The sequence below is a fragment of the Crocodylus siamensis genome, chromosome 5 (assembly GCF_052110815.1).
Source record: "Crocodylus siamensis isolate JL-2025a chromosome 5, ASM5211081v1, whole genome shotgun sequence".
Taxonomy (NCBI): Eukaryota; Metazoa; Chordata; order Crocodylia; family Crocodylidae; genus Crocodylus; species Crocodylus siamensis.
The window spans coordinates 187301376-187328367 of NC_143399.1; the positions used below are offsets into that span (position 1 = coordinate 187301376).

The 26992-nt window shown below is 44.9% G+C and overlaps 1 protein-coding gene across 1 annotated transcript in view; it reads left to right on the forward strand.

The window, feature by feature from the left end:
- Window positions 1-26992, forward strand: part of CCDC7 (coiled-coil domain containing 7) — a 178256-nt gene that overhangs the window by 61955 nt on the left and 89309 nt on the right. Inside the window, exons 18-22 of the mRNA XM_090047535.1 lie at window positions 1856-2503; window positions 7281-7360; window positions 12922-13408; window positions 14328-14369; window positions 20625-20666. Of these exons, the coding sequence (XP_089903661.1) occupies window positions 1856-2503; window positions 7281-7360; window positions 12922-13408; window positions 14328-14369; window positions 20625-20666 (1299 nt within the window). The remainder of the gene's footprint in view (window positions 1-1855; window positions 2504-7280; window positions 7361-12921; window positions 13409-14327; window positions 14370-20624; window positions 20667-26992) is intronic.

Genomic DNA, 26992 nt, shown 5'->3' on the forward strand with positions numbered 1-26992 from the left:
TACCAAAAAACTGGGAGCAGCTGAAAGGGGAGGCTTAGAGGCTACAGGCAGCCCCTCGGGTGCATTGCTATCATTGCGGGAGGACCAGGCTGCAAACCAAGGATCAGAACATGCAACAAAAAGACTGTGGGTGCAGGCCCAGACCCTGTGAGGAGGGCCTGAAGCCCCAAAGATTGAGGGCACAAGCTAGACCCTGAGGGGGAAAGATTGGGGCCAAGGGACTCATCTACAGCAAGAGGGCCAAAGCCAGAAAGCTGAAGCTTGGACAAAGATTTAAGGCCCAATGGCCAAGTCTGCGTTGAGGTCCAGGGGGAGCCCCTCCAAGTCAATACCCTGGAGACAGAGGAACTGTACAGCCAGAGCAGAAATAGCATCCCGAGGTCACTGCCGTCTGAGGGCAGCCTCCCTACTTTACTTTAACATCAAGGCACGGTAGGCGAGACGACGGTGTAGGACCCTGAGAGGCCAGAGGGGGTGAGTAAGGCAGGATCCAGACAGCCACTGAGCGTGGCATGGCCATCCCCAGGGTCTGACCTGCTACAGCCTGTTAAAAAAAAAAAAGATTAATGTTAATGCACCATTAAAGATTTGCAGCTAAAATAAAAAGTTATGATATGTAAAGCAATATTAATTTGATCACAGTGTGGATCCTGTTATTTAATGTTATACATTTTATAAAAAATAAAGTACATATTTAAAAATCAGAATAACCATACTACATAATGCGATATGGAGAACTTTTTCTATAGATTTTTTTTTCATTTCCTGTTTTTATTTTAATGTGCAAGTTCTAATATTGTGTGAACATAGGTTTTTGCTTTTTATATATTAATCATAATGGATTTCATCGTAATGGATTTCAGAATAGGATGAATTATGCCTTTGGGTGAAACATAATTTGCAGTCTGTTTTCAGCCCATTCTTTGAAAATCTCTAAGTAATTGTTTCATAATTTTAATTCAGTAATATTAATTAGTTCTATATGAGAGTTAAACCCTGTATCTTCCTTTAACCTTAAACTACTTTTAAACTTGTAAGCACTTAAGCATTTTTAACAAGTGCTCAGTGGTGGATCCAGGATTTGACAAAGTGGGGTTTGGAAGCAGAAACCCATCCTGCAGAAGTGGCTGCATGCCATTTCTGGCTCTCCCCTTCCTCCCTCCTCCTGCCCCCATGCAGGTAGGCCACGCAGTGGGAGCCTCCAGGGACTTTTTGAAGTCCCCAAAACAGCTAAGAATCCCCACCCCCCCAACCCATCCCAGCTCATAGGCATGTCCTCTTCCCATCCTTTGCCCCCTTCCCTCACTCACTGCTGCTGCTTTCCTTGCTGTCTGGGAGTGGGGGAAGCTTCAAAGATATTCCTGCCCATTCCAGCCAGGCTGTGCTGCGGCTGGGCTCAGCTGGTACAGCAGGGGGTAGGTTTCCCTGACTTACCAGGTCTCCCCAGGAGCAGGTGTGGGGAGGGGGTATCCCCAGTACCCGTTACTTTTATGGCTGTCCTAGCTGAGCTCAGCCTCCAGGCAGGCTGGCTGGAGCAGGCAGGAGCAACTCTGAAGCTTCTCCCACCCCTGGGACAGTGGGGAAAGCAGCAGCAGGTGGGGAAAGGGAGGCAGGGGAAGGGAGGGGAAGGGACATGCATCTGACCATGGAGAGGAAGGCAGTGGGGAATTCTCACTTGCTTTGGGGACTTCAGAAAAGTCTTTAGAGGCTTCTGTGGCACAGTCCAGTCCAGAAGGGAGGTGGAACCATGCTACGGCACCCTGGCTGGATCTAGCCCTGCAAGTGCTTATATTCTTTGTTCAATTAAAGCCTAAAGCACAACACTTACTCTACTGTAAATATTGGTTTTGAACAGGAAACTGAAAACACTAGCAAGCAGCTCTCAAAACCAGCAGCACCTGCCCCTATTCAAGATGCACACTTCTCATATGCAAAGGTAGAGGGTGGTAATGAGGATGCTAACAGTGATGTGAAGATGAATTATAAAGATTTATCAAAAAAGGGGAAAAAACCAACAAAATCTAAAGGCAAAGGAGAATATAATGCAGGTTCAAGAAGAAAATCTATTAATGAAGCTGATAAGCCAGAACAGAGATTATCAACAGTTAACAATGGGAAACAAATTGGAAATGAATTATTTCGAAAAAGAAGTTCAGCAGACACTAAGAAAATACAAGAAACTCTGTTGTCATCTCAACTGAAAGATGTTCAACTTGAGAAAGAAGGTTCTGATAGAGAAATATGTAGAGATTATAAAATTCCAGCAAATGGATTAAGGGAGCAAAACCTTGTTCAGGAGAGAGAACCCCTGTACAAAGCTTATGAATCACTTCCTGTTATAGAAGAGACTCCAGTAAATTGGTTGGGTCAACAGGACTATGAGAATGCACAATATACAACGAGGCCAGCTGACAAAGAGTCAGTCTCCTTGTTACCTAGTCAAGTCACAGAAAGGTCAAGTGAAAAGGAAATGAAAGCCCATGGCAAAAGAAAATCAGAGGTTGTAAGAACGATCATATTTTTCTTTTTGGCTTTTTAAAAAATATTAATATTAGAATACAGTCCACCTTATTTTCATAGTGCAAGGATGGTAATTAAATGGACTCTATTAGCAATAAGTATTATTTCTTTTTCAACCCCTTTAATTTTTCAGATTTTTTCCCTCATTCTTTAAAAAAAAGGTCCTGCTGGTATAGGTTTTCCTAACTGAGTGGTGGAATAAACCAAATATATATATTGGAATCTTCCACTATTTTTTAAAAATGTACTCTAGCTGAAAGGTTAAATGTATGGATACCTTAGAATGGTCCTTGGAAAAACAATGATAACTCTGTAGATTTATTATTTGTTAGCATGCTTTGTTTTTTTGTTCTCTTTTTCAAAACTATTTTGATGAAAGCACGTTTATTACTTGTTAGGATTGCAAATTATAACTTTTTCTTACTCTCCTCTTTTTCTTGTTGTACCTCCTTTGCTGTTATTTGACTCCTTATGTTCTCTTCATTTTCAAAGGCTGCTCTTTTTCAGACAGTTCTTTTGAAATTCCTGCCTCCTGGACAGTTTTCAAAAGTACATATTCAGCTCCAGAAAACAAAGTGCTTAATTTAGTATAGATTTCAAGAAAAAGATTCTCCTTGAAGACAGTGAAATTTCAGATTAGTCCTAATGGTTAGCATATACATTTGTTGGGATTCTTTTCGGTTTAGAATCTTACTAATTCCTTCAAGGAGAATGGAAAAATCCATCATCACTTCAGTACTGTATTCTTATTCTTTTGAACAAGTCACTGAAATTGCCTTATTTAATTTTATTTTTTTCTACCTTTTCCTTTTAGCCCATCTGTCACTTGTTGGTTTTAACTGCTTCTTTCCCCATTCTCTTAGAGAGAGAAGCTATAAAGATTGTCATTCTATCCCTATTTTCAGTGAAGAGAAGTTTTACATTTGCTGTTGTTGAGTCACAGGGTACTTTTGCTGAATTTGTAGGTTAATTGAAACTGTTTGCATACTGGAGGGACAATTTGAAATGCCCATTCATTCACTATCCTGTGATGGAGTTTATTTAACCTTCTCTTCTGATTTCATCACAGTAAGTGATCTATTTTGCTTCCACCTCTGATACAATAATTTCCTTTTACTCTATCCTTATTTGTCTTAGGTACTTATCATTATCCTTATAGGATCTGAGGAAACTAGGGCTGGAAGCAACCTTGTAAGTTATTCTAGTCTTGTCACCCTACTCAAGGTAAAATCACCCTAAATTATCCCAGCCAAGCTCTTGAAAATTTCCAAGGATGGAGATTCCACAGCTTTTTTAGGTAGCCTGTTCCAATATTTGACCAATTCCATTGTCAGAAAGTGACACCCCCTTATCTCCAACCTAAATTTCCTCTGCTGTAGCTTAAGTTCATTTGCTCCTAGTTCTGTCCCCTAAAGTAACAGAGAAAAGTCCATTTCCATCCTCTATAAGGAAGTCAGATACCTCTTTCAGGTATTTGAAAACACTTTTCCAGATTAAATAATCCTAGTGCTTCCAGCCTGTCCTTATAAATCATACTTCCTAGGCAACAATGTTTATTGCTCTCTGATGGATTGTTTCCAATCTGTCCACATCCTTTTTGAAGTGTGGCAACCAAAGCTGGAAACAGTACTCCAGGTGAGGCCCCACCAGCTCTGAATAGAGTGAAAGAATCACTTCCCTTGACTTGCAAGAAACACTCCTGTTAATAATTCAGTTTAGTATGCTGTTGGCTTTTTTTGCAATGAGAGCACACAGTTGGCTCATATTCAGCTTGTGGTTTACTGTAACCCAGGGGTGGGCAAAATGCAGCCCGTGGGCCGGATCTGGCCTGCCAGGCCTCTCTATCTGGCCAGGGGGCCCCTAAAAAATTTAGAAAATTAACATTTATCTGCCCCTGGCTGCCTGTCACCCAGCCCTCGATGGCTTGCCAAAACTCCGTAAGCAGCCCATTGCCTAAAATTATTGCCTGCCCCTGCTGTAACCCTTGAGTCCTTCTCTGTAGTACTCTAACCAGTCATTCCCCAGTCCTTATGGGCATTTTTACATGTGCTCCCAAACATGGTGCTGGGCGCTTTAATTAAAAGCATTGTTGCACATCCCTATACTTAAAAAATGGTGGCAGGGCACTTTGAACTAAAGTTTATTGGATGTGTTTTATTTCAAAGTGCACTGCTGCCATTTTGTCAGTGCAGAGATGTGTAGTGATGGTGATAAATAGGACAAGCAAGGCTGCTGGAGTGCATCAGTTTCCATGCTCCAGCAGACTCAGTTAATCAAGTCAGAGCAGGCTTGTCAGAGCAGGCTCCACGCATGTGTGTAGGCACCCTATATGTCCATGCAATTATTTTGTCCCAGGTGTAGGACTTTGCACTTCACCTTGTTTAACTGCATCTGATTGATTGCATACTATTATTTTAGTTTATCCAGGTCATTCTGGATCCTGTCCCTAAACTCCAGTATGTCTGCAGCTCTATCCACTTGGTGTCGTCTACATAATTGCTAAGCCTGCTCTCAGTCCCATTATCCAAATCATTAATGCAGATGTCAAAACTGGACCCAGGACAGATGCTTGGAGAATCCCATTTGAGCTTTCCTCCCAAGTAGACTGCCATTGATGACTACCTGTTGTGCACACGGATTCAACCTGTTGTGTATCCAGCTTACAGTGCTTTACTTTAGTCTGCATTTCCTTAATTTATTGATGAGATTGTCTCCCATGGCAATCTCAAAAGCCTTGTTAATATCAAGTATTAACAATAGTATGACACCTATTGCTTTTACTTCATTCACGGTGTCTGTCACCTTATTGCAGAAGGAAATGAGGTTGGTTAGGCAGGACTTGGTCTTGGTGAATCTATGCTGGCTGTTCCTGATCACTTTGTTCTCCTCTAGGTTTTTCACACTAGACTTTTGAGGACCTGCTGTATGATTTTTTTTTTCAGGTATCAAAGTCAGAGTGACTGGTCTGTAATTCCCCATGTCCTCCTTCTTTCCTTTCTCCTCCTCCTCCTCCTTCTCTCCTCCTCCTCTGGAAACTGAAGCAAAGTGTTAATTTGGTATTTAAATCCTATTTGGATTATCCCTAATCTCCACCCCATCCTGAATATATATTGTCCCTACTTTTTCTCTTTCTCCCAGTTCCTTATATGTTCTTGTGACTGAAGAAACTTGCAGTTACTTTCCAAGATCCAGCACAGAAATATTTTTTAGACAGTCTCACTTTATTTCTGCACTTTTGAAGTCTGGATATAGCTCTCTTTGATCAATTCATTTTGTCATTCCTTGAAAGTTGTCTGCTTTCTATTAATATCCTGTTTGGAGGTACTTACTTATCCAGGTAAAACTTCAGGCCCTTCCTAAATTTTACCTCCTTCTGGGGATGCAAACTTTAGATAATATTTGGTATTTATTTAAACTAATTTAATACTTTTTCTATATTTGAGTCCTTGAGTTCTTGAGTCCAGTCAACTTCTGAAAAGCTCACATATCTGGTTGTCTTCATTATCCCCAATAAAGTTGGGATTTCCTCCTTTGCTGTTACCATCATCTTTATCATTATTACCAAAAACAAAACAGCCAATCCAAAACCAAAAAACTATAAACCACGCTTTACTGAGCTCTTCTGCTGCTTGCCCTGCAAACAGTATTTTCCTGTTTTCTGGCTTGGACTAATCACAGGTTCCCAGTGGTCACTGATGTCTTGGATTTTAATACAGCTTCAGGAGTAGGAGTGGTCTCATCTGATTTCTTGAGCTTTTTGCAGACTGAAATACAACTGCTAATCACTTTGTCCCCTGGCTTTTGTAGCACTATGCTTCTATGATTCATTTTTAAATCTCTTTGACTGTTTTCAAATGCATCTTCTCATGGCTCATATAACATTTCAACTGGGTTCTTATAACATTTCATTGTTTTTGATGCATATATGACCTTTTGCCAGTACTTGTCTATTTCTTTGTTGTATGGCATACCCTCTAGGAGATCAAAACTGACCTTCTGATCAAGTCTGATATCTCTTCACTTCTGTTCCCTCCTCTTTTGTTTTTATTGACAACTCTATACTTAACCTCTCTATTCAAATCCTTGGTGATGGCATTGGACAAAGAAAAGAATTTAAAAAGATCACCAAAACTTACTTCACAGTATTTAGGGTTTTTGGAAATTTGAGACCTTAAACTCCCTCAGGGGCTGAAATATTAATTCAGTTACTTGTTATCTCCTCCTTCATTAGCTATTTACCTTACTAATATTACAGTTACTCAATTTGTTCCTCTCCAAACTGTTCAAAACACAGTTTCCCTTTATTCACCACATCAATATTAAATTTATCTTTGTCCTTAGGCTCCTGTACAACTTTGCTTAGCCTACATATTGGCACTTCTGTTCATTCAGTTAATGGTGTAACATGCTTTCTTCTCCCAGCGCTCTCTGAGTGATTGATATCCTGAATAATATTAGTGTAGTTAACTCTAAAATAACAATAATTGTTTTAATTGGCTAAAATGATTTTTTCTGTATTTTTTTTTATTATGTTCTGCCCTTTTTATATTTTAAGTTCCCAGCCAGGGACTGTCTTGCTACTTGCCTTTATACACTCCTAGGATATTATTAGCACATGATAAATAACTGCAAGTTGAAATAAATAGCTTTTTCAGCAGTCGAGGTATACAATGAATAATCAAAACTGTTTATTTTCCAAGTGAATCATTATCCAATTTATTATTCTCAATTAACAGTCCTAATTATTATGCTTTTTACAGCCTTTGAAATTAGATCCCCAAAGATCTACTAAACCTAGAAAAGCCACAGAAACAAAAAAAGGAAGTTTAGTGAGAAACAGGTAGTGAAACTTAATCCTATTTTTTCTTATAGAACTGAAATAACTACTGCAAGTATTCTGAATGTGTAATTGATATAAATATATGGAGGCCTAAAGTGGGAGAATATCTTCTCTCTCTCTTGTTTACATAGATGAGAAGAGCAAGGATGCAATAGTTGACAGTTAAACTGTTTGAAAGTTTTATTTAAGTTTTCAGAAGTTATTATGGGTTATAAACATAGGAATTGAGAACAGTGAAATACTTTTTGTGGTTATTTGTCTGCAGTACCCAAAATGTTCAGCTCACTTCTGTTCCTTGATACTTGTGGCCCATGTTGGAGGCCAAGGATTTGTGTATTACATGCATATTGAGTCCTTTTAATTTTTAACTGAAATGCAAGAAATATTGAATTTTGTAAGGATCCTGGTATCTGATTATAAAGTTTGTTCAAGCCTCTCTGAACCAGGTAGTCTCTTTAGTGCCACCCTGGTCTACTTTCAGACTAACCTAACAACCCCTGAATTTTGTTATTATGTGGCCTTTTGTAATTGAGTCCTTATCCATTTATCTGTCATCCACATGTATATTCTATTGGCTTGACATTAAAATATTTTGGCCAGAAATACCCCATTAGGGTTGCACATGTACCGTGAGTGTCCTTGTGTTTCCATATCAAAGATGAAGTGTATAACCCAATTACCACTTAGTTCCTTCTTCAGTGATTTGCAAGACTGATCTCTGTAGGGTCCATGTCTCAACACCACTGCATAGAGACTTTTGTATATAGTTGTACCTACTAATGCTAATTAAAAATAATATTATATAGGATAGTTCCTGCCTTCTTTCTCCTTTCCCCATTTCTCTGACATTTTCCTGATTATTTGGGCTGAAGGATACCTCATCCTAAACTTGTCAAAGATGAGACTCAACTCATGACACCTTCAAGGCCAGTTAACACTTCTTCATGTGACTTGCTTTTGATTTGAGCAGTGTGGATACCCTTACCTCCTTGAATAGATCACACCTGAGTCTAGAAGTGAATTCTAGATTGACTAGCTTCCGGAAAATGTCTTTGAAGATAATCTTAGCTGTAGGTTTGCAAAGGACTGAAAAAATAGAATCTTAGAGAGAAAAATGAGTCTCATTTCTCTAGGAATACTGGATTTATTTTCAATTAGTTCACCCACATCCAGTCCCCAACTGCAGTTAGGCACTGGGAAAAGACTAAGATGCAAAGGTCAGGGTCAGAAGAGAAGGAAAAACAGAACATTTTGATGGCACTTCACTCCAAACTTCTGTACAATTTTGCCCAGGGGCTTCATATATACATTGAACAGGAGCACAATAAGTAGAGGTGTACTGATATATCAGTCCATATCTTATCGGCATCAGTAAAAAGAAAACTGACATTATCGGCAATGGTCTTTTTTTGGCTGATGTGGCCAATAACATCGCCAATAAATACTGTGTGTGTGTACACAGCTGCAGCATGCACATGGCCAACTCAGCAGCTTAGATAGCAGCATCTGGTTGGGGAGGCAGGGCAGATTGAGGCCCCTGTGGTGAGGGAAGGAGTGGGGTTGGGGCTGAGGCAGAGCATGGGGTGGAGCTGCAAGAGGCTTGTCCAGGAGGTGCTGGGGGGAAGGGGGAGAGCAACTCCCACTGCTGTGCACACTTGTGGAGGAGGCACAGAGGGCGTGTACCCCCCAGATCTGCTGTGAGCTCAGGGCTGGGAGCAGTGCCAGGCTCTTCCCAATGGGGGGTTGTGCCAGGGTTGCGCTGGTGGCAGGCAGCAGTGGTGCTGGGAGGGGGGTTTCAGGGGGACTATGGCAAATTCTGGGATGACCTTAGTCCCCCCGTAGTTCCTTGCAGTGTACCCCCCAGTGTCATTGCCTCCCACCCCGAGCGCAGCCCTGGCCTAGGCCCCTGCCGGGAAGACCCCAGTGCCTCCCCTTGTTGCCCTCAGCGGCAGTCTGCCCTCACCCCATGCACAGATCTGGGGAACACCTCCCCCATGCCTCTCCCAGGGGTGCACACAGTGGCAGGAGTTGCCCCTCACACCCTTTTCAGATGAGCCACTTGTGGCTCCATCCCATGGCCCACACAGTGCCTGCCCTGGCCCAGCCCCCCTCTTTCCTCACTGTAAGGGCCTCAATCTGCTCCCCACTTCCCTTCCCTTCTCTCCCCCCACCCCTCCCCACCCAATAGACTTACCAGCTGGACACTGCTCTGCCAACTGCCAAGCTACATATCGGCAATCGGATCAGTATCTGCCGATATGGCTTGTTAATGATTGGCCATCAGTACTGGCCCAAAAAATCTGTTTTGGTGCACCTCTAACAATAAGGCCTCATATATACATTGAACAGGAGCACAGGAACCTTGCAGGAGTCCATAAGAAAGGTTATGTGAGGAGGGTGGAGATATGATGAACACTTACTCATCACCATCACCCGGAGCCTCCTGGCTGTGAATGCGCAGAACCAATTTAGAGCTGTCCTACAAGTACCCACCAGGCTAAATGCTTTTTTGGTACCTCAGGGTCAACTTATCAAAGACCACTGAAAGATCATTAACTGAGACCACATGCATGGTCTCTATGCTGTATCCAGAATGAAAGCCAGACTGGCAAGGATCCAAGAAACCAAAGGCATCCAGGTGTGCCTGGAGCAGTTAAATGACTACCTGTTCAATGACTGCCAAAAAGGGAAGGTTGGAGACAGGACAGTAGCTGGATGGGGAGTAAGCATCAAGTGATGGCTTCTTGAGTAGGGAATCTCAGAATTAAGAGCATCCAGTACCCTGCCCTTCCAATGGGAGGCATTGAAAACTCCGGCCAGCAGTGTCCCTAGTCTCCCATGGCTAGCTTTTACAAGCCAGGAAAGCCATGTTCACAGCTGGTCACCCTATTTCCTCCAAGCCCATGCCCCACAGCAGTGAGTGAAAGCAATTTAAAATGATCCATATAAACAGGATGCAACTGGGCTTCCTCAATCCCAAACTCTGACTGCAGCAAATGTGGTGGTCCTCAATTTGTGCCAGACATGGGAGATTTTAACTGTAAAGTAGGTGGCAAATTCATCACAGTGGAATGAAGACTTGGTTTCTGGGCAGAGACAAACTGGATTAACCATGTGATTCACCACCCAGAGCAGTTCTTCTGGACAATACTTTACAAATGGAATGGCAGTGGAGAAGAGAAGCTTCTTCACTGCCATTACTGCCATACCATGGTCCTTTAAGAACGATATATGCTGCAGTCAGTTGGCTTTAGCATAAATTGAGAGCCACCTGTGTTCCAGCTCCTACCGTTCCATTTAACCTGCCCCAGTTCCCCCAAATTCCAGTCGGACCTATGATGCCATAGTGGTAGGAATGGATGCCTAGGTGCTGCTGTGTCTATGATCAAGGTCAGTATGCTATTCCACAGATCGACTAGGCCATCAGCAGAGTAGCCATCAAGGTTAATGAGAATATCCCCCAGGGCAGAGGTTCTAAAACTTTGTGATACCGTGACCCTGAGTGTTAGGTGGTGGGGGATGGGGAGCTCGCACATGACAGCCACCCCTGCCATCCACCACTCCACACCGCTGCTGCGTGCCACTTCCCTCCACCGCCACACATACTCCCTGGGAAGTTTGTGGCCCCCTTTTAACTTGCCCCCACAGTTTGCGAACCTCTGCCCCAGGGAAAGCTGGGGACCATCCTAGCTGGTCCATCACCCTAACAGGGGCAATGGAGTACTGAGATCTGTGCCTCTGTGAGGTAGTGGTTCAAATATGACAGAGGTTTCTTGACACCATTTCTTGATAATTGGAGCCCCTGGATCTAGGTAGGTGCAAAACATAAGGTTCAATGTATGCCCTACCTTATGGGCTGGACATGGAGTAGCTCCATGGTTGACATGGATACCATGAAGTCCTACTCCAGCCCCAAAGAGCTGGCGTCAGTGTGGCTGTTGAAGTCCCCCAGCGTAATAAGTCTGGGCATCCTCAACACCAGCTCTGAGGCCAACTCAGCTAGTTCAGTCAGGGGTGGTCAGTACACCATCAGAATCCCCAGTCTGTCCCCAGTTTTGAGCTGGGGATAGATTATAAAAAGGATAGAGAAAGACTCTTCACTGTGCCTGTAGTGGACAGAAGCAGACACAATTGTCTTCAAACCACAGGAGAAGAAATTAAGGTTGGAAATTAGGAAGAATTTTCTGACTGTGAGGATGATCAAGTTTTGGAAAAGATGATCTGGAGAAATGGTGCACAACCTTCTGGCTCCATGGGCTGTATGAGTCACCCCCTCATGATTCTGTCTCGCACTGTACAGATTGGGTCCTAAGCCACCTTGGCCTGCACACTTAGTCTAGCATGTGGAACTATGCTGTCCAGCCTGCCAGGCTCCCCATGGGCTCTGAAATTTGGCAGGAGGAGGATAATCATTGACATTGCCACCACTTCCCTACTGGCAAACTTTGGGACCCATAGGAAGCCCTGCAGGCCACGTGATGTGGCTTCACAAGTAGGATCAGGCTGGGGGTTAAACACCCTTAATTTAGAGAAGCCATAACATCTCCATCCCTGGAGATGTTTTCAAGAGTAGGTTAGACAGATACTTTGCTGGGCTGGTTTAATCGGGGATGAACTTTCCTTGACCGGGGAGCTGGACTAGATGACCTCATGAGGTCCCTTCCAGTCTTGCTTTCCTTTGATTGTATGATCTCTTTGTTATTGTGTGATCTACCTTTCTCCTTAAAAATACAAGTACAAGGGTAACAATAATAACGTTTTAAGTGTTGTGCATAGACATTAAAAAACATACCTTATGAGGGACTGAGGCAGGGTGTCAAAATGCCCCACCTTACAATGCATGTTCTTTTTCTAATGTGACAATTAGCCATTGGCTCTTTCTATATATGAGATTTAGCACATTTTGGGAAGTAAATGTGATTTACAGCTAACAAGGTGTAAGGCTTCTGCTTCTCAGGCAGGGTCAACATAGTTCTTCAGTGTTAAGGAAGTTCATCAGTTATACATTAAATGATTATGTTTAATTAAAATCAGTAAATCAGATTAAATCATGGCATAAAGGTCTTTGAATCTACCTAAGAACGGAAAGCAAACCAGTCTGTCATATTTTACTCATTGCTTCTTTAGATACTGATGAAGAAATTTCACTTTTCTTCCAAATAATTGGAAAGTTCAGCAGTAATGAGGGTGTATTCCTTTATATGAAGTACTTCCTGAGAATTCATAGGTACCATGGTGATGAATGAGGGAGGGAAAAAACCCCTCCAGTCAGATAGAATAAGGGACCTTCTAAATTCAGTGTTGTTTGTTTTGTTTAGCATTCCTATAGAATTTAATCTAATCTTTGACATCACCTCTTCCTGCCTCCAGAAAAAGAGGTTTAATCTTAGTGGCATCTAATCTGCCTATGCTTTTTCTATGGTACTTGCATATCCTGATAGTGAAGTATATTGTTGAATATATATCTATTGGAAAGAAAGCCTCCATTTAACTGACTGCCCAATGTATTTCTTATCTCTCAAATAAGAGTATACTTTCTTTTACCTTTTTGAATCCTAAAGGACAAGCAAAGAAACCCACAGCACTGCCGTTTCAGAAGACCAAGAAAAGTCACTTCATGAAGACTCCACAAAGACTGAAGAACAGTTATTACCCAGGTCTTTAGATAGGCGGGAAAAATTGCCCCCACTGATTTCAGAAAGGGAAAAGAAAACATCTCCACTGGTCTCCCATGCAAAGGAAAATCAAGTTGCAGCTGCTGTCAGATCTGGTGTCCAAAAGAAAGATCCTTCCTTATTCATATCTGAGAAGCATACATTGGCATCACCTTTAACTGCAAAACCTCAAGACACAGTTTCTGTTAAAGACTCTTTGACTTATCATGAAGTATCTTCTGATGATCTTGGTACTGTTACTGAAGAATTTCAACACATTTCTGATTCTTCTACTGGAAAAATACCTGCTTCTGAGAGCCAAAAAAAGATATATACAGCTTTCATTCCAGGACATAATAAAATTCCTATTCCAGTTCTCTCTGTCAGTGATGAGGTGGTACAGTATTATTTATTATTTTATATACACACTAATTATTTTGGACTAAATTGTGAACTCATCCATTCTGGACACTTGAAAAGTCCCACAAATTTAAAGATCAGTAATGAAATGGCTGAAGGTTACATTAGATATCAGAGTTTCCTCTCAATGCATTTAATGAGAGACCTCATGCCTCTCCAGAGTCGCGGTTGTAGGTTGTCTATCATAATACATAAATAAGGTGGGACTTAAAATTAAACAGACAGGATTTTGGACACCTACATATTGGACACCTATAAACTGACAGTTTCACCTTGCAGTTAATATCTTGAAATAGTCACAATTTAAGTTTTCTCACTGATAAGTCCATTTATCTCAGGGGTGTAAAACTCATTTGGCAGAATCAGTTCACAGGACAGATAAGCGGTATGCACCCAACCCCAAGGAACACCCCCACTACAGTCTGGATCCAGTGCCAGCGGAGCTTGTTCTGGTCAGTCCTGGACTAAGTTGCATGTGGTGCCCATTTTGGCCAGATACAAGCCACACATGGCATCTGCTCCAACTGGTCCAGTGCAGACACCACATGTAGTGCAGGTCCTGGACTGGCTAGAACGGGCATTTGTATCCAGCATGCAAGGGACCTGTGGAACCTCTCCCTCCGAGTCTCACCTGGCATGCCAGATCCAGGAGTAAGCACGATGAGTACTGGATCTAGCATGGAGAGGAAGAGCTGGTGATCCCGGACTGGGGTCATATGGTAGGCTGGATCTGGGCCATAGGCCTTATCTTCAATACCCCTGCTTTATCTTGTAAGTGGACCTAATAGTAGCAATCACATTTAAATATACTTTTGATTATAAATCTTATTGCAATAAACAAATAATCAAATATAGTTTAATATGATATCTTTAATTTTTTTTTGAATTTCCAGGTTTTGAGGGAAGACAGTCAAGAATCTCTCAAAGTTTATCAGGTAAAAATGAAAACAAATATAATCTATAAAAGAAAATATTTTAGTTCTGTACAATGATTATTCTTATGTTTAAAAAAGAAATATATAGGTAAATTATAACATTGAACAGTTTTCTAAACAAAAGCAATGCTATTCATCTCTAATCTAGCCCTCAAATTCAAAAGTGACAGAATAGTTACAGGAGACATGACCAATCTTTTATCCTGTTTTGGTCCTGGATACTTTGGGTGAGATGGAAATAGTTTTAATTAGTGGTGCTCAACCTTTTCATTTTGCAGGCTTCATAAGTGCTATTAACAGGCCGGATCTGTAGGGTCAGTGTGTGGATCTGATCCTGTGCTGCCTGAGTCCAGCTATCCATACATGGATCCAGATCTGCATGCCTGAACCCAGCTCTATGCTATCCAGACCAGGCCCCATGTCCTCAGTCTAATCTTACACTGCCTGGATCTGGTCCTACAGGTCCAGATCTCACCTCGCACTATCCTGTCATGTGTACCTAGATTCCACTTTGGGCTACCAGATCGAGTCTTGTATGCCTGCATCCTGCCTAGTGCTGCCCCATTCTGTGCTCCTAGGTTGGGCCTTGTGCAGGATCACACTGTCCTGTCTGGTGGGTTTCCTACATGACTGAAAACTTGGCAACAGAGGAGCAGCAATTAACACTGCCACTACTTTTCCACTGCTAATTTTTGGATCTTTGGGGAGTCCCAGAGGCCAGATGACATGGCTCCACAGGCTGGATCTGGTTTATAGGCCAGAGATCAAGTACTATTAGGCATAATTACTAATAGAAACTTAATTGATTTTGAATATGGTTCTATGTACTCAAACATTTCTTCAAAACAAGTGAAATATTGATAGTTACAGGATTGTCACTTGGTGAAGTAGCCTCCATACATACATTAATTCATACACATTTAGCATTTAATTTTTCTTTGTGTGATAACAGGACAGTCAGAACTCAAATGGAGTCAATGCCACCATCTTTAGTGTGAGGAATCTAGTCTGAATTTGTTGTTGAAAAAATAAAATGCAGATCCTTCTGTGGAACTGTTTTTCAATGTTAGATTAATTCTCCCAAAGCAGCAGGCAAAATGAGCAAAAATTAAAAACAAATAACAAGTTAACATATTCCTATTTATACTATTGTCAAGCAAGGGGGAATAAAATATATACTGAGATTTATAAAGAGACCATATAGTAAATTAATACAGAACTATTTCAAATCTAAATTTGCCCTTTACATTTCTAGATTTATTGAATAGTTTATTGCCCTATAGACAGCCTGGAAAATGTAATGTTCTGAGTTTTGAAGATTTATCTTTTAGAAGAGATAAGTGTTAAACAATGGTCATTTTTTGTTGTGGATTATATGGGCTTTATTTGACTATTTGGGTGCATCATATTAGCAAATCACATATTACAAATACTCATTGGTATTTCTCATGCCAGATACTAATGCAGCATTAATATTTTTTAAATATTGGCCAAGACTGAAATCTTTCTGTTAAGAGACGTCTAAGAGATGGTAATGTATTTTTGATGTAGTCTTATTTGCAAAGAAAATACATAAATCCCCCTTTTTTTTCTCCCTGAACATAGTAGGAATCAAGAAGGAAGTAGTTTCTTTACTCAATTTTCCAACCCTCTTTCCTCCCACTAGTTTGTCCAAAAATGTCTCTGCCTGGTTTTGTCTGTCTGCCTGTGAGATAAGAGCTTGCAACTTTTAGTATTCCTGGCTCTGGGGAATAAGGCTGGGTTGCCCCAGATACCTACCTCATATTCAACAAAAGTTTGTTGCGTCACTACATCTTTGAAATGAAAGATTTCAGGAATGAACTGGCACTTTTTCAAATAAAAAAAATGACCTACCAGCTCTATTTGTGACCATAGATCAAACATTTCATAGATTTCATAGACATTAGGGCTGGAAGGGACCTCGGGAGATCATCGAGTCCAGCCCCCTGCCCAAAGGGCAGGAAGTCAGCTGGGGTCATAGGATCCCAGCAAGATAAGCATCCAATTTGCTCTTGAGGGTGTTCAATGTAGGTGCTTGAACCACCTCCGCTGGCAGACTGTTCCAGACCTTGGGGGCTCGGACAGTAAAGAAATTCTTCCTTATGTCCAGCCTGAAACGGTCTTGCAGGAGTTTGTGACCGTTCGACCTCGTCATCCCTTGGGGCGCTCTGGTGAACAGACGTTCCTCCAGATCCTGGTGGTCACCCCTGATAAACTTATAGGTGGCCATCAGATCACCCCTGAGCCTGCGCTTTTCCAGGCTAAAGAGTCCCATGGCTCTCAGCCTGTCATCGTAAGATCTGTTTTCCTGACCTCTGATCACCCGCATGGCTCTCCTCTGGACTCTCTCAAGCTTCTCCACATCCTTTTTGAATTGTGGAGCCCAAAACTGGACGCAGTACTCCAGCTGCGGCCTCACCAAGGCCGAGTACAAGGGGAGAATGACGTCCCGGGATTTGCTCGAGAAGCATCTATGGATGCACGCCAGCATTTTGGTCGCTTTACTAGCCGCAGCATCGCATTGGAGGCTCATGTTCATCTTGTGGTCAATGATGACTCCTAAGTCTTTTTCTTCTGTAGTGCTAACCAACGTAGCACTGCCAAGCCTATAAGGGTGCTGCAGGTTTTTCCTCCCAAGGTGGAGAACCTTGCATTTTTCGGTGTTAAACACCATCAGGTTCTCGTCTGCCCATTTGCTGAGCTTGTCCAGGTCAGCCTGGATCACCCGCCTATCTTCTGGCGTGGATGCTTTTCCCCAAAGTTTGGTGTCATCGGCGAACTTGGCCAGTCCACTCCTGACTCCAATGTCCACATCGTTAATGAAGATGTTGAACAGGATGGGTCCCAGGACAGAGCCTTGAGGGACCCCACTGGTCACAGGGCACCATGATGAGTGACTGCCATCAATCACAACCCTCTGGGTCCGACCACGAAGCCAATTTCCCAGCCAGCGGATCGTGGTGGAGCCAAGGCCACAACTGAGCAGTTTGGCCAAGAGGTGATCGTGGGATACCAGATCAAAAGCTTTTTTGAAGTCAGGATATATGACATCAATCTCTTCTCCCTTGTCCAGGTGATAGGTCACCTGGTCATAGAAGGAAATGAGATTGGTCAAACAAGACCTACCCGCAATAAACCCGTGCTGGCTGTCCCTTAGAATGTTAGCCTGGGCCAGTCCCTCAAGGATGGCCTCCTTAATAAGCTTTTCTAAGATCTTCCCCAGGATAGAAGTCAGGCTAATGGGCCTGTAGTTAGCCGGATCCACTCTCCTCCCTTTCTTGAAGATCGGCACCACACTGGCCTTCTTCCAGTCTTCGGGCACTACACCAGAGCGCCAGGAGTTTTCAAAGATCCGTGCCAGGGGCTGGGCTATGACGCTCGCCAGCTCCTTGAGTACCCTGGGGTGCAGGTTGTCAGGGCCAGCTGACTTGAAGGTATCCAGCTTCCCAAGGTGTTCCTTCACGAGGTCAGTATTGATGGAGGGTAGGGGATCCCCCTCACCCAGATCTCCCTGTCCCATAGCAGGCATGGGCATCCCGTGTGACTGATGAAAGACTGACTCAAAGTATCTATTTAATAGGTTGGCTTTTTCCTGGGCGTCAGTTGTCAGTTGCCCCATCTGGTTTAGCAGGGGTCCAACATTGCCCTTGCTTTTCCTCTGGCTCCCCACATATCTGAAAAAGGACTTTTTGTTGTCCTTGATGCCTGAAGCTAGTTGGAGTTCAGTTGCAGCCTTGGCTTTCCTGGTTTGGTCCCTGCAGGACCGGACTGGCGCGGAGTAATCCTCCTTGGAGGTGAATCCCGTCCTTCATCCTTTGTAGGCTTTCCTTTTTAGCCACTGTAGGTCCGCTAGGTCTCTGGAGAGCCAGGGGGGCTGGTGTGCCTTCTTGCTGCCTTTCCTCCGTGTTGGAATAGATTTAGCTTGTGCACTGCGGATCGCTTCCTTGAGAAGCAACCACTCTTCTTGAACTCCCATCTCCCTGGGGTCATGGTCCCTGAGGGCCTGACCGACTAGCCTCTTGAGCTGGTCAAAGTCGGCTTTTCTGAAGTCAAGGACTTCTGTGTTGCTGACTGACTTGCCAGCTTTACGGCAGATGGTGAAGGTGATCAGCTTGTGGTCGCTGTCACCCAACTTCCCATCAATCACTAGGTCGCCGATTAGGTCGTCCCCTGTAGCCAGTACCAGGTCAAGCAGCGCTTTGCCTCTCGTTGGCCCATAGACTTCTTGAGTCAGGTAGAGGTCATCCACGCACGAGAGAAAGCTTTGCGCCCGCTCAGATTTAGCTGAGTGATCTTCCCACGAGATGTCCAGGTAATTGAAGTCACCCATGACAACCAAGGTCCTGGAGCAAGCGGCCTCAGTCAGTTCCCGGGCGAACTCCTGGTCAAGCTCAGGACTTTGAGTGGGAGGTCTGTAGTAGACTCCCACCGTTGTGTCCCCTGTGCCGAATTCCCCACGAATTTTTACCCAGAGGGTCTCTAGCTGTCCATGCCGGTCGCCAACATCAGCTTGCAGGGACATGTAGCTTTCCTTCACATAGAGAGCTACACCCCCGCCCCTTTTGTCAACACGATCCCTCCTGTATAGGGTATAGCCCTCTATACCCGTGGTCCAGTCATGGGTGGAGTCCCACCAGGTCTCCGTTATCCCAGTGACATCATATTTCTTTGCACTGAGCAGGAGGACAAGTTCGTCCTGCTTGTTGCCCAGGCTCCTGGCATTAGTGTACAGGCAGGCAAGTGTGCCCTTGGGGGCTCTTGCCTTGCCCACAGATTGTGCCAGGGCTGGGGCAGGGGTGGGCTCCCTTAAGTGCCCCCTTAAGTGCCTTGGTCCGCTGGCTTTGCAAGGGCCGTTCAGCGGGCCAGCAGTGGCAGTAGTCCCCCCATCCCCCAGCGGGCTTAGTTTAAAGCCCGGTGGAGCAGGTCAGCCAGCCTGGCTGAGAAGAGCCTCCTCCCCAGGGGAGAGAGGTGGAGGCCATCTCTTCCCAGCAGCTCGCTGCCTCTCTCTCCAAAGAGCGGGCTGCGGTCATGGAAGCCAAAGCCTTCCCGATAACACCAGCGCCGCAGTCTTTGGTTCACTGCGTGGATTCTCCTCTCCCTCCTCAGCCCATAGCCCGAGACTGGGAGGATTGACGAAAACACCACCTGAGCTCCCAGACCCCTAAGCCCCACTCCCAACTCCCTGTAGCGCCTCATGACCTGGCTGGGGGTGCTCCGAGCCGTGTCATTGGTGCCCACATGAATAAGGAGCATGGGGTAGTGGTCTGTGGGCCAGAGGAGCTGTGGGATCCTCTCCGCAATGTCTCGGATGCAGGCCCCCGGGAAGCAGCAGACTTCCTGGGCTAAGGGGTCGGGGCGGCAGATTGCCCCCTCAGTGCCCCGCAGGATGGAGTCTCCCACAACAAACACTTTACGCTTTGTCTTGGGGAGAGCGGGGCCAGTAGCTGCGGTCGAGCCTGCGTTGCCTGCGGGAGCTGGCAACTGCGTGGGCTCTGCTGGGGCTGCAAGAGGTGCGAACCTGTTGCTAAGCTCCGGCGGGGCAGGGGCCTTGGTGCAGCGGGCCTTGGGGCCCTTGACCACCTTGGTCCATGCCCCTGACTGGGCAGAGCGGGAGGTCCCAGAGTCCTCCTTAGTCACGGAGGGAGACAGAGCTCTCCCCTGCGGCTCCCAGGGGAGAAGGGCCTGGCAGTAGGAGTCTATCTCCTGCTCACAGTCCCTGATGGCACGCAGTCTCTGGACTGTGGCCTGGAGCTCCTCCAGCTGGCGCGCCAGAGACCTCCGTAGGGAGCAGACCCCGCAAGGGGAGGTGGCCATGCTCCCAGGCCCCAGAGCCTGAAAAAGGGACAGGCAGCCCCTGCAGCCAAGAGCCAGGGGCTCCGTCTGCGTGGAGCCCGGAACCATGGGCTCCGTCAGGGTGGCCGTCTCTGAGGTGCCCAGTGGAGGGGCTGTAGAGCCCGAGGGGACCCTCGGGGTGCGGTGCGTGCCCATCTGTGTCATGCCTCTGGTAGGCTGGCTACGGCTGGGGCTGGCTATGGCTGCGGGGGGTCGCAGGCAGGGTCTTGTGCCCTCCCGCGCCCTCTCCCACGCGAACTCTGCACTAACTCGAGCGCCTGTTTGCGCAGCCTGTTCGTGCGGCTCCACATTCCCTCAGAGTGGTTCAGCCTCAATCTTAGTTTTGTAATAAAATGCAGATGTAATGCATTATATCTTAATATTTACTTTTTTGATCTTTAGGATGTTCAACTTGATGTTCAAGATTCGTCTGATGCTTATGAGGTAAATATAAAACATTTAAATTGAAAATGATAAAAAGATTTTAAATGGGTGGTTATCACCGTGGGAATACATTTGAAGAAAATCAGAGTAAATATTCCTCATCATGAAGGAGACATATTCTCTTTACAGAAATGAAGTGCAAGAGCTATTAAGTGTAAAATACCTAAGTTTTAAAAGTTAGAGAGAACTTTAATGAACTTTCAACAAAGGCAGTACCCATTTGGCAAAAAGTTGACCCTTAGGATAGTTACAGTACTGTGCTACCATCTTCCCTATATATATTATCCATCAGATAGATAGATATCCAACATCTGTCTCATAGACCTACTACCTTCATAGGCAGAGGCCAGGGACAGGGAGTTAGGAACCCTAGGTTCTTTTCCTAACTGTCATAGCTAGTTAGGTGACATTGAACAAGTTACAATCTCTTGTTGCAGTGCTCCAGTTGCACTAAGTAGACAACAATGCCTTCCCTACCTTTATAAAGAATCCTAAGAGTTCTAGATGAAAAACACTAGAGATCAGAGAGAGAGAGAGATCTGGAAAAAGCAAGAGTATAGATAGATATTGACCCTTAGGATAGTTACAATACTGTGCCACACCCTTCCATATATAATATCTATCTATCTATCTCCCCAGCAGGGGCTGGGGAATGCAGCTGGATCCATCGCATGGGGCTTCTCCTGGTGGGTGTGCGAGTGCCAGGAGCTGCACATGCACCATGCGGAGCTCTGTGTGTTAGAGGTGGGTCAGCCTGGCTGCACTCCTTGCCACCTTGTGCGGTGCTGGCTGGAGCCAGATGCCACTGGGCAGCAGTACCTGTACGGGCCACAAGCACCCTGAGCGCCTGCCACCTGCTGCTGCTGCTGTCGCCAATGGGGTCTGTGCACCATGGGGGAGTGTGTGCCCCTCCCACACCTCACACACCCTTACACGCATAATTATACGTGTGCCCAGAGTGAGTGGGACACTGTGGAAACTGAGCAGATCTCCTGGCGACAGCAGTAGTGGCAGCAGAGGCCTGCCTGGCTTGCCTACCACACCATTGCTGGAACTGAATAGTTGTTCATAGAGAGGAGATTGCCTATTTATTGCCCTGATGCCAAGGGCATAAGACACAGCTCCAACCTACTCTTTATTGTGTCCCATGCCTTGCAGATGTCATCACATACTGGTGACAAGTCTCTTGGCCCCTTAACTGGGCTAAACTCAGTCCCAGCCTGAACCTTTCTTATACTACCCCTGGCAGGACCACACTTGGTCTGCCTGTTTCTTGGGCCTTAGTCACTCTCCCCTACTGTCCCTTCAGGACCACCTAGGCTGCCAGTCTATACAGCCCTTCAGGCTTCATCTCTTGCACTTTTGGTCCTGGCCCCTCGCAGACTTTCAGGCCACCCAATTCAGGCCTACCATCCTGCACACTGGGCTGATTCTTTCTCCTGGCCCTCTCTGGCCTCAGGTGTCTCAAACTTTGGTCTACTGCCCATTCAGGCCTCAGGTGTCTGTTTATGTGCCTGGACCCCTAACTCTGCCTACAGCGCACTCAGGCCTGAGGTGTCTGTTGACATGCCTGGACCCTAAACCTGTCCCATCTATGGGGTAACTCACCAGGGCTTAGGGGCTGAGGCTTTCTGGCACCCCATCTTTGCCTTTTACTTGGGAGGCACCCGTGTGGCATTTCCTGGAGATTACCCCACCACAGGCAGCCTCACCATACAACCTCATTAGGGTGTAGTTTTAGGTTTTACCCAGGCCCAACAGGGACCTCCTCTGTCTCCATAGTTCCGACCATAATCTCCATGTGTTTCAGGAACTGTAGGCTGAGTGATGTTGTTCCTCTGCCTCTCTAGATGCAACTGCCAGCTTTGTTCCTAGGGCCTGGGCTTATACTGAGGCTTCCCAACCTTCCTTCAATCTGGTGGCCCTTTTTTGGTTATGTGACCATCTAATTGGGCCAAACCACATCTGCCAGCTACTCAGAGCCTTCCTGAAACCTCTTAAAGTGGCCAGCACAACCTGTGCTCTGCCACACATCCCCAACTAGATCATCCCAGGCAAAGCTTTGTCTATCCAGGTCTTAAAAATCCCCAAAGATGGAGTTTCCACCACCTCTCTGGGTAGCCTATTCCAGTGCTTTATTACCATCTTAGTAAGAAAATTCTTCCTAATATCTAACCTAAACTTCCCTTGCTGCAACTTGAGACCATTGCACCTTGGTCTGTCATCTGTCACCACTGAAAACAGTCTAGCTCCATCCTCTTTTGAACCCCCCTTAGCTGCCTGAATAGTAAAATCAGAGCTGCACCATGCTGCCCCACGCCTGTCCCTGTCTCTGTCTGCAACAGCACCCCTGACTTGAGAGGTGAAGGGGAGGAGAGTGGAGAAGGAAGCGCCATGTCCCAGATTTCACATTGTCACACGGTCACCTTATTCATAAGCTAACTGCTGCCAAACTAAAATTTACCTCCAGCCTGGATCTGTGTCACGCTACAGGGAGAATAAATAAACAGATAGCAGACATAATTTAACTTTTATGCCTGGTGCTGTTGAGCTTCCTTCTGTGGCCTGGAGTTCCTTTACCCTGGCAGGTCAGAGCTGGTCTGAGACCCCAGCAATGGTCCTGGCCTTATGAGGTCTGTAGCCATGCCTTGCTGGGTCACCTGACCTACCACTTTCCCACCAGGTCTGTCAGTTACAGCCTGGATTGTGCTGCCTGCACCTGAGACGAGTAACCATTTTTCTTAAAGGCCTCTCCACTCCTAACAGTCTCTCTGGGTCCTGGAGCCAGCCAGTTGCTCTGGCTCTCTTCTCTTCAATAATGGGGGAGGGGTCCTATTACAGGGCCATAACACTGATTCACCACCAGTGGTCTCAGTAGGTGAAAACATATTGGATGTTGTAAGTAAATTTACGTACTTTGGCTCCATTGTTACCAACAATCTGTCATTTGGGGCTGAATTGAATAACACATTGGCAAACCACCAGGTACCATGAGCATGCTGAGCAAATGTGTGGAACAACAACAAATTAACTGTTAAAAACCAAGATCAAAGTGTATTGTGCTTGCATCATCAGCAACCTTTCATATGGCAGCGAATCCTGGACCACGCTCTATTCAAGTACCTCAGCAGCTTCCACTTAGGTTGCATTTGCCTCATTCTAGGAATTACCTGGCAGGACAGAATTGCCCACGCTGAGGTCTTGGAATGTGCCAACATTATGACCATCCATTCTTTTCTTAGCCAGCGTCAACTTCAATGGCTTGGTCGTATGTAGAGTATGGATTGTGGTCATATACCTAAGGATGGAGAACTCTTTACAGGAAGACAACCATATGGGCATCCTTATCTCCAGTTCAGAGATGCTTGCAGGAGTGATATGAAGGCAATGAACATCAAGCCAAAGACTGGGAGAAGATTGCTGAGGATCAGAGTGCTTGGAAACAGTCTGTTAAACATGGAATGAAGGTGTTTGAAGAAAGAAGAGCTCAGTATGCAAAGTAAAGAAGAAACCTCAGACCACGTTCAGGATTGTTTGATACAAACTTCAAATGTATTAAGTGTGGAAGAGACTGTGATTCAAGATTTGGGCTCTACAGCACGCAGACGTTCAGTGATCTAATGCCTCATTTGGCACAATTCTGTTGTCTCATGAGACAGACTGGTGCCTAATGCATATCCTCTTGAGGGCATAAGTCATTCTGTATGCCAGGAACAAAACAAAGACAAAGACTTGTTCTTGTGGCAAAACTTAAGAATGGCTTCATATCTAGCTGTTAACCATTGGATTCTTTGGGAGCCTAAAAATGCATATAACTTCCTGCCACCAAGGGTATATTTGTTTACTAGACTGGAAGTCTTTTCTGCTCCCGTTATGACCAGTAGAGTATTTTCATCCTTTCAGATATAAAGATTATCCTCAAGATACTGTCATACTGTCTCTCACTTAATTTCCTCACTGTTATAAATGTCCTTCCCTGGCTAGCCAGGTGTCATTTTCACCACTGGCCTCTCCTTTTAACATGTAAATTCATCATCAGCTGGAAGGTCTTGGATCAAGTCTTGCAAGAGCCTGTTTAACTTGCTGTCAAACATACTCACCTCAGATGCTAATTGTCCATAATTACTTCTCTCAGCCATGTGGGCTTTGAGCCTTTCCCAGGTACAAAACTCATTGTTTAGATAGTGTCATCTGAAAATAATTACCATGTTATGCAATTCTGGCCCTCTTACAGCATATGACATACATTTATTTATCAAATATCACAATGTATAAAAACATAAGGACAATAAGGTTAAATACAGGCAGGTGTTAACCATATATAGACTACACATGAATTGTCAGTAAGATGAGCTCAAGAGCACAAGCATGAAACTCTGCAAACACCTCAATATTTAGTAGGCTTATGACAGTATCCTTTAAATCCACTCTTATCTCCTCAGTAACATACAGCTGAATTCAGATAATATCACTACTCTTTATAGAACACTTCCCATTTTCAGAACTTTCATCATGAGTGGCTGACTTCTGTCCATGAAAAGCCTTCTGTTTATTGTCATTTTGCATTGGCACAAGCTGCTTATATGTCAACAAATTAAGTGATTTCTAAGTAAATTATGTTCCAGGATCAAATCCCTTGGGCTGTTCAGGTTCTTGCTTAGTGCCTAGGAATTTAAGGTACTGCTGGAATCTGAGTATGGCTTGCCTAGGGCCATAACGCCATGTGCATGATTTATCTAATAGTTAATTGTATAGGTTACATGAGTTCATACCAGAGATATTTGATAGGCCTATATCAGGGGTGGGCTATTATTTTGGGTGGAGGGCTGCTTAATGAGTTTTGGTGAGCTTTCGAGGGCTGCATGGGTAGTTCCACCCCTTGACAGTTGTCCTGTCCCCTTGTTGTCATTTTGGGACTGGAAGTTCCACCCCTGACCTTTGCCACCAGAAGTCTCTCCCTTTGCCCCCTGGAAATGCTCCTTTTAGGAAGAGGGTTTGCCATTTTAGAACCAGGGGGAAAAATCACACACTAAAAGTCAAACACCTACTGTAATATATTTTGATCTTATTATGAAAAATATTTCTGTCATGATTTGTGTTTGCATAGTGTATATAGAGGTGATTGCATAATAACTCAAAAAATAAATTCTTAGTTTATGGTGGGGTATGGGTGGGGTGTGTATGGTGGGGTGTGCAGGGTGTGTGTGTGTGTGTATGAGTGAGTGCAGGGGCTTTGCTTCCGTGCTGCATGAGTGCAGGGGCTGCACATTAAGTGGCAGGGAGCACTGGTGATACAGACGGCCCAGTGGAGGCTGCCGTCCTTGCTGTGAGGTGTGGTGCTAGCCAGAGATGCACTCTGCTGGGCACTTGTGCCCTAAGTGCCCCGCCTGCTGCTGCGTCCACTACCTGCCAGGGATCCATGCCACAGGGGAGTGTGGGGGGTTCCCTATATCCCCCCACCCTCCCTCATCCACATGAGGTCCACCTGAGCTCTGCACTGCCACTAGTCCCAGCCCCACGCTTCAACTTCCCACCCAGCTGCAGCTCCATCCCTGCTGCTTTCTTAACTGTTCCCAGAGCCAGCAGGAGACTGGGGAAGCAGAGCGGGTCCCTGGGTGCTGCAGCAGTGGCAGCAGCAGCCCTGTGTGGAAGCTGCATGCTGGCTGCAAGGGTGGGAGTGAGGCACAATAGGGTATGTTTGGGACTGTGTGTACACGTGGGTGCCTTGCTCCCACCCTCGTGGGTGGAAGGGCTGGGTGGGACACAATTTGTTGGTGGGTGCTGTGGGCCAGATGAAAGTACTTGGTGTGCTGAATCCAGCCTGCGGGCCATATTTTGCCTGCCCTTGGCCTATATCCTGGTATGTACCACACTTCAGGACAAATGTGTGTTGCTTTTACATAGAGAACACCACTACCGTTTCCCCCTCTAACTGTCCTTTCTGTGCAAGGGTTGGAGAAGTATTGTAGTCACAATGTATCAGAAATATATAAGAAAAAGGATTTCTGGTAATATATTTTATTGGATCAACTATATAGGTAGGAAAGATGTTAGACAAATTTTTGGTCATGAAATACTCTTCTTCAAGTGCCTAGACTTGAAGGAGTGCTCAGATATGAAGAAGCATGTCTTGTAAGTTTGTCTAATATCTCCCCCAAATATAGCTGTTCCAATAAAAGATATTGGCACTAAAAATCTTGCTTTTTGAACAAGCTAAATCCGTCCATGACAGTATTCCAGTCATGTGAATTTGAACTATCACACCAAATCTGTTACCTCATACTTATGTGGCTTGCAGTTTTTTCTCCTTATTCACCTTGCATCTC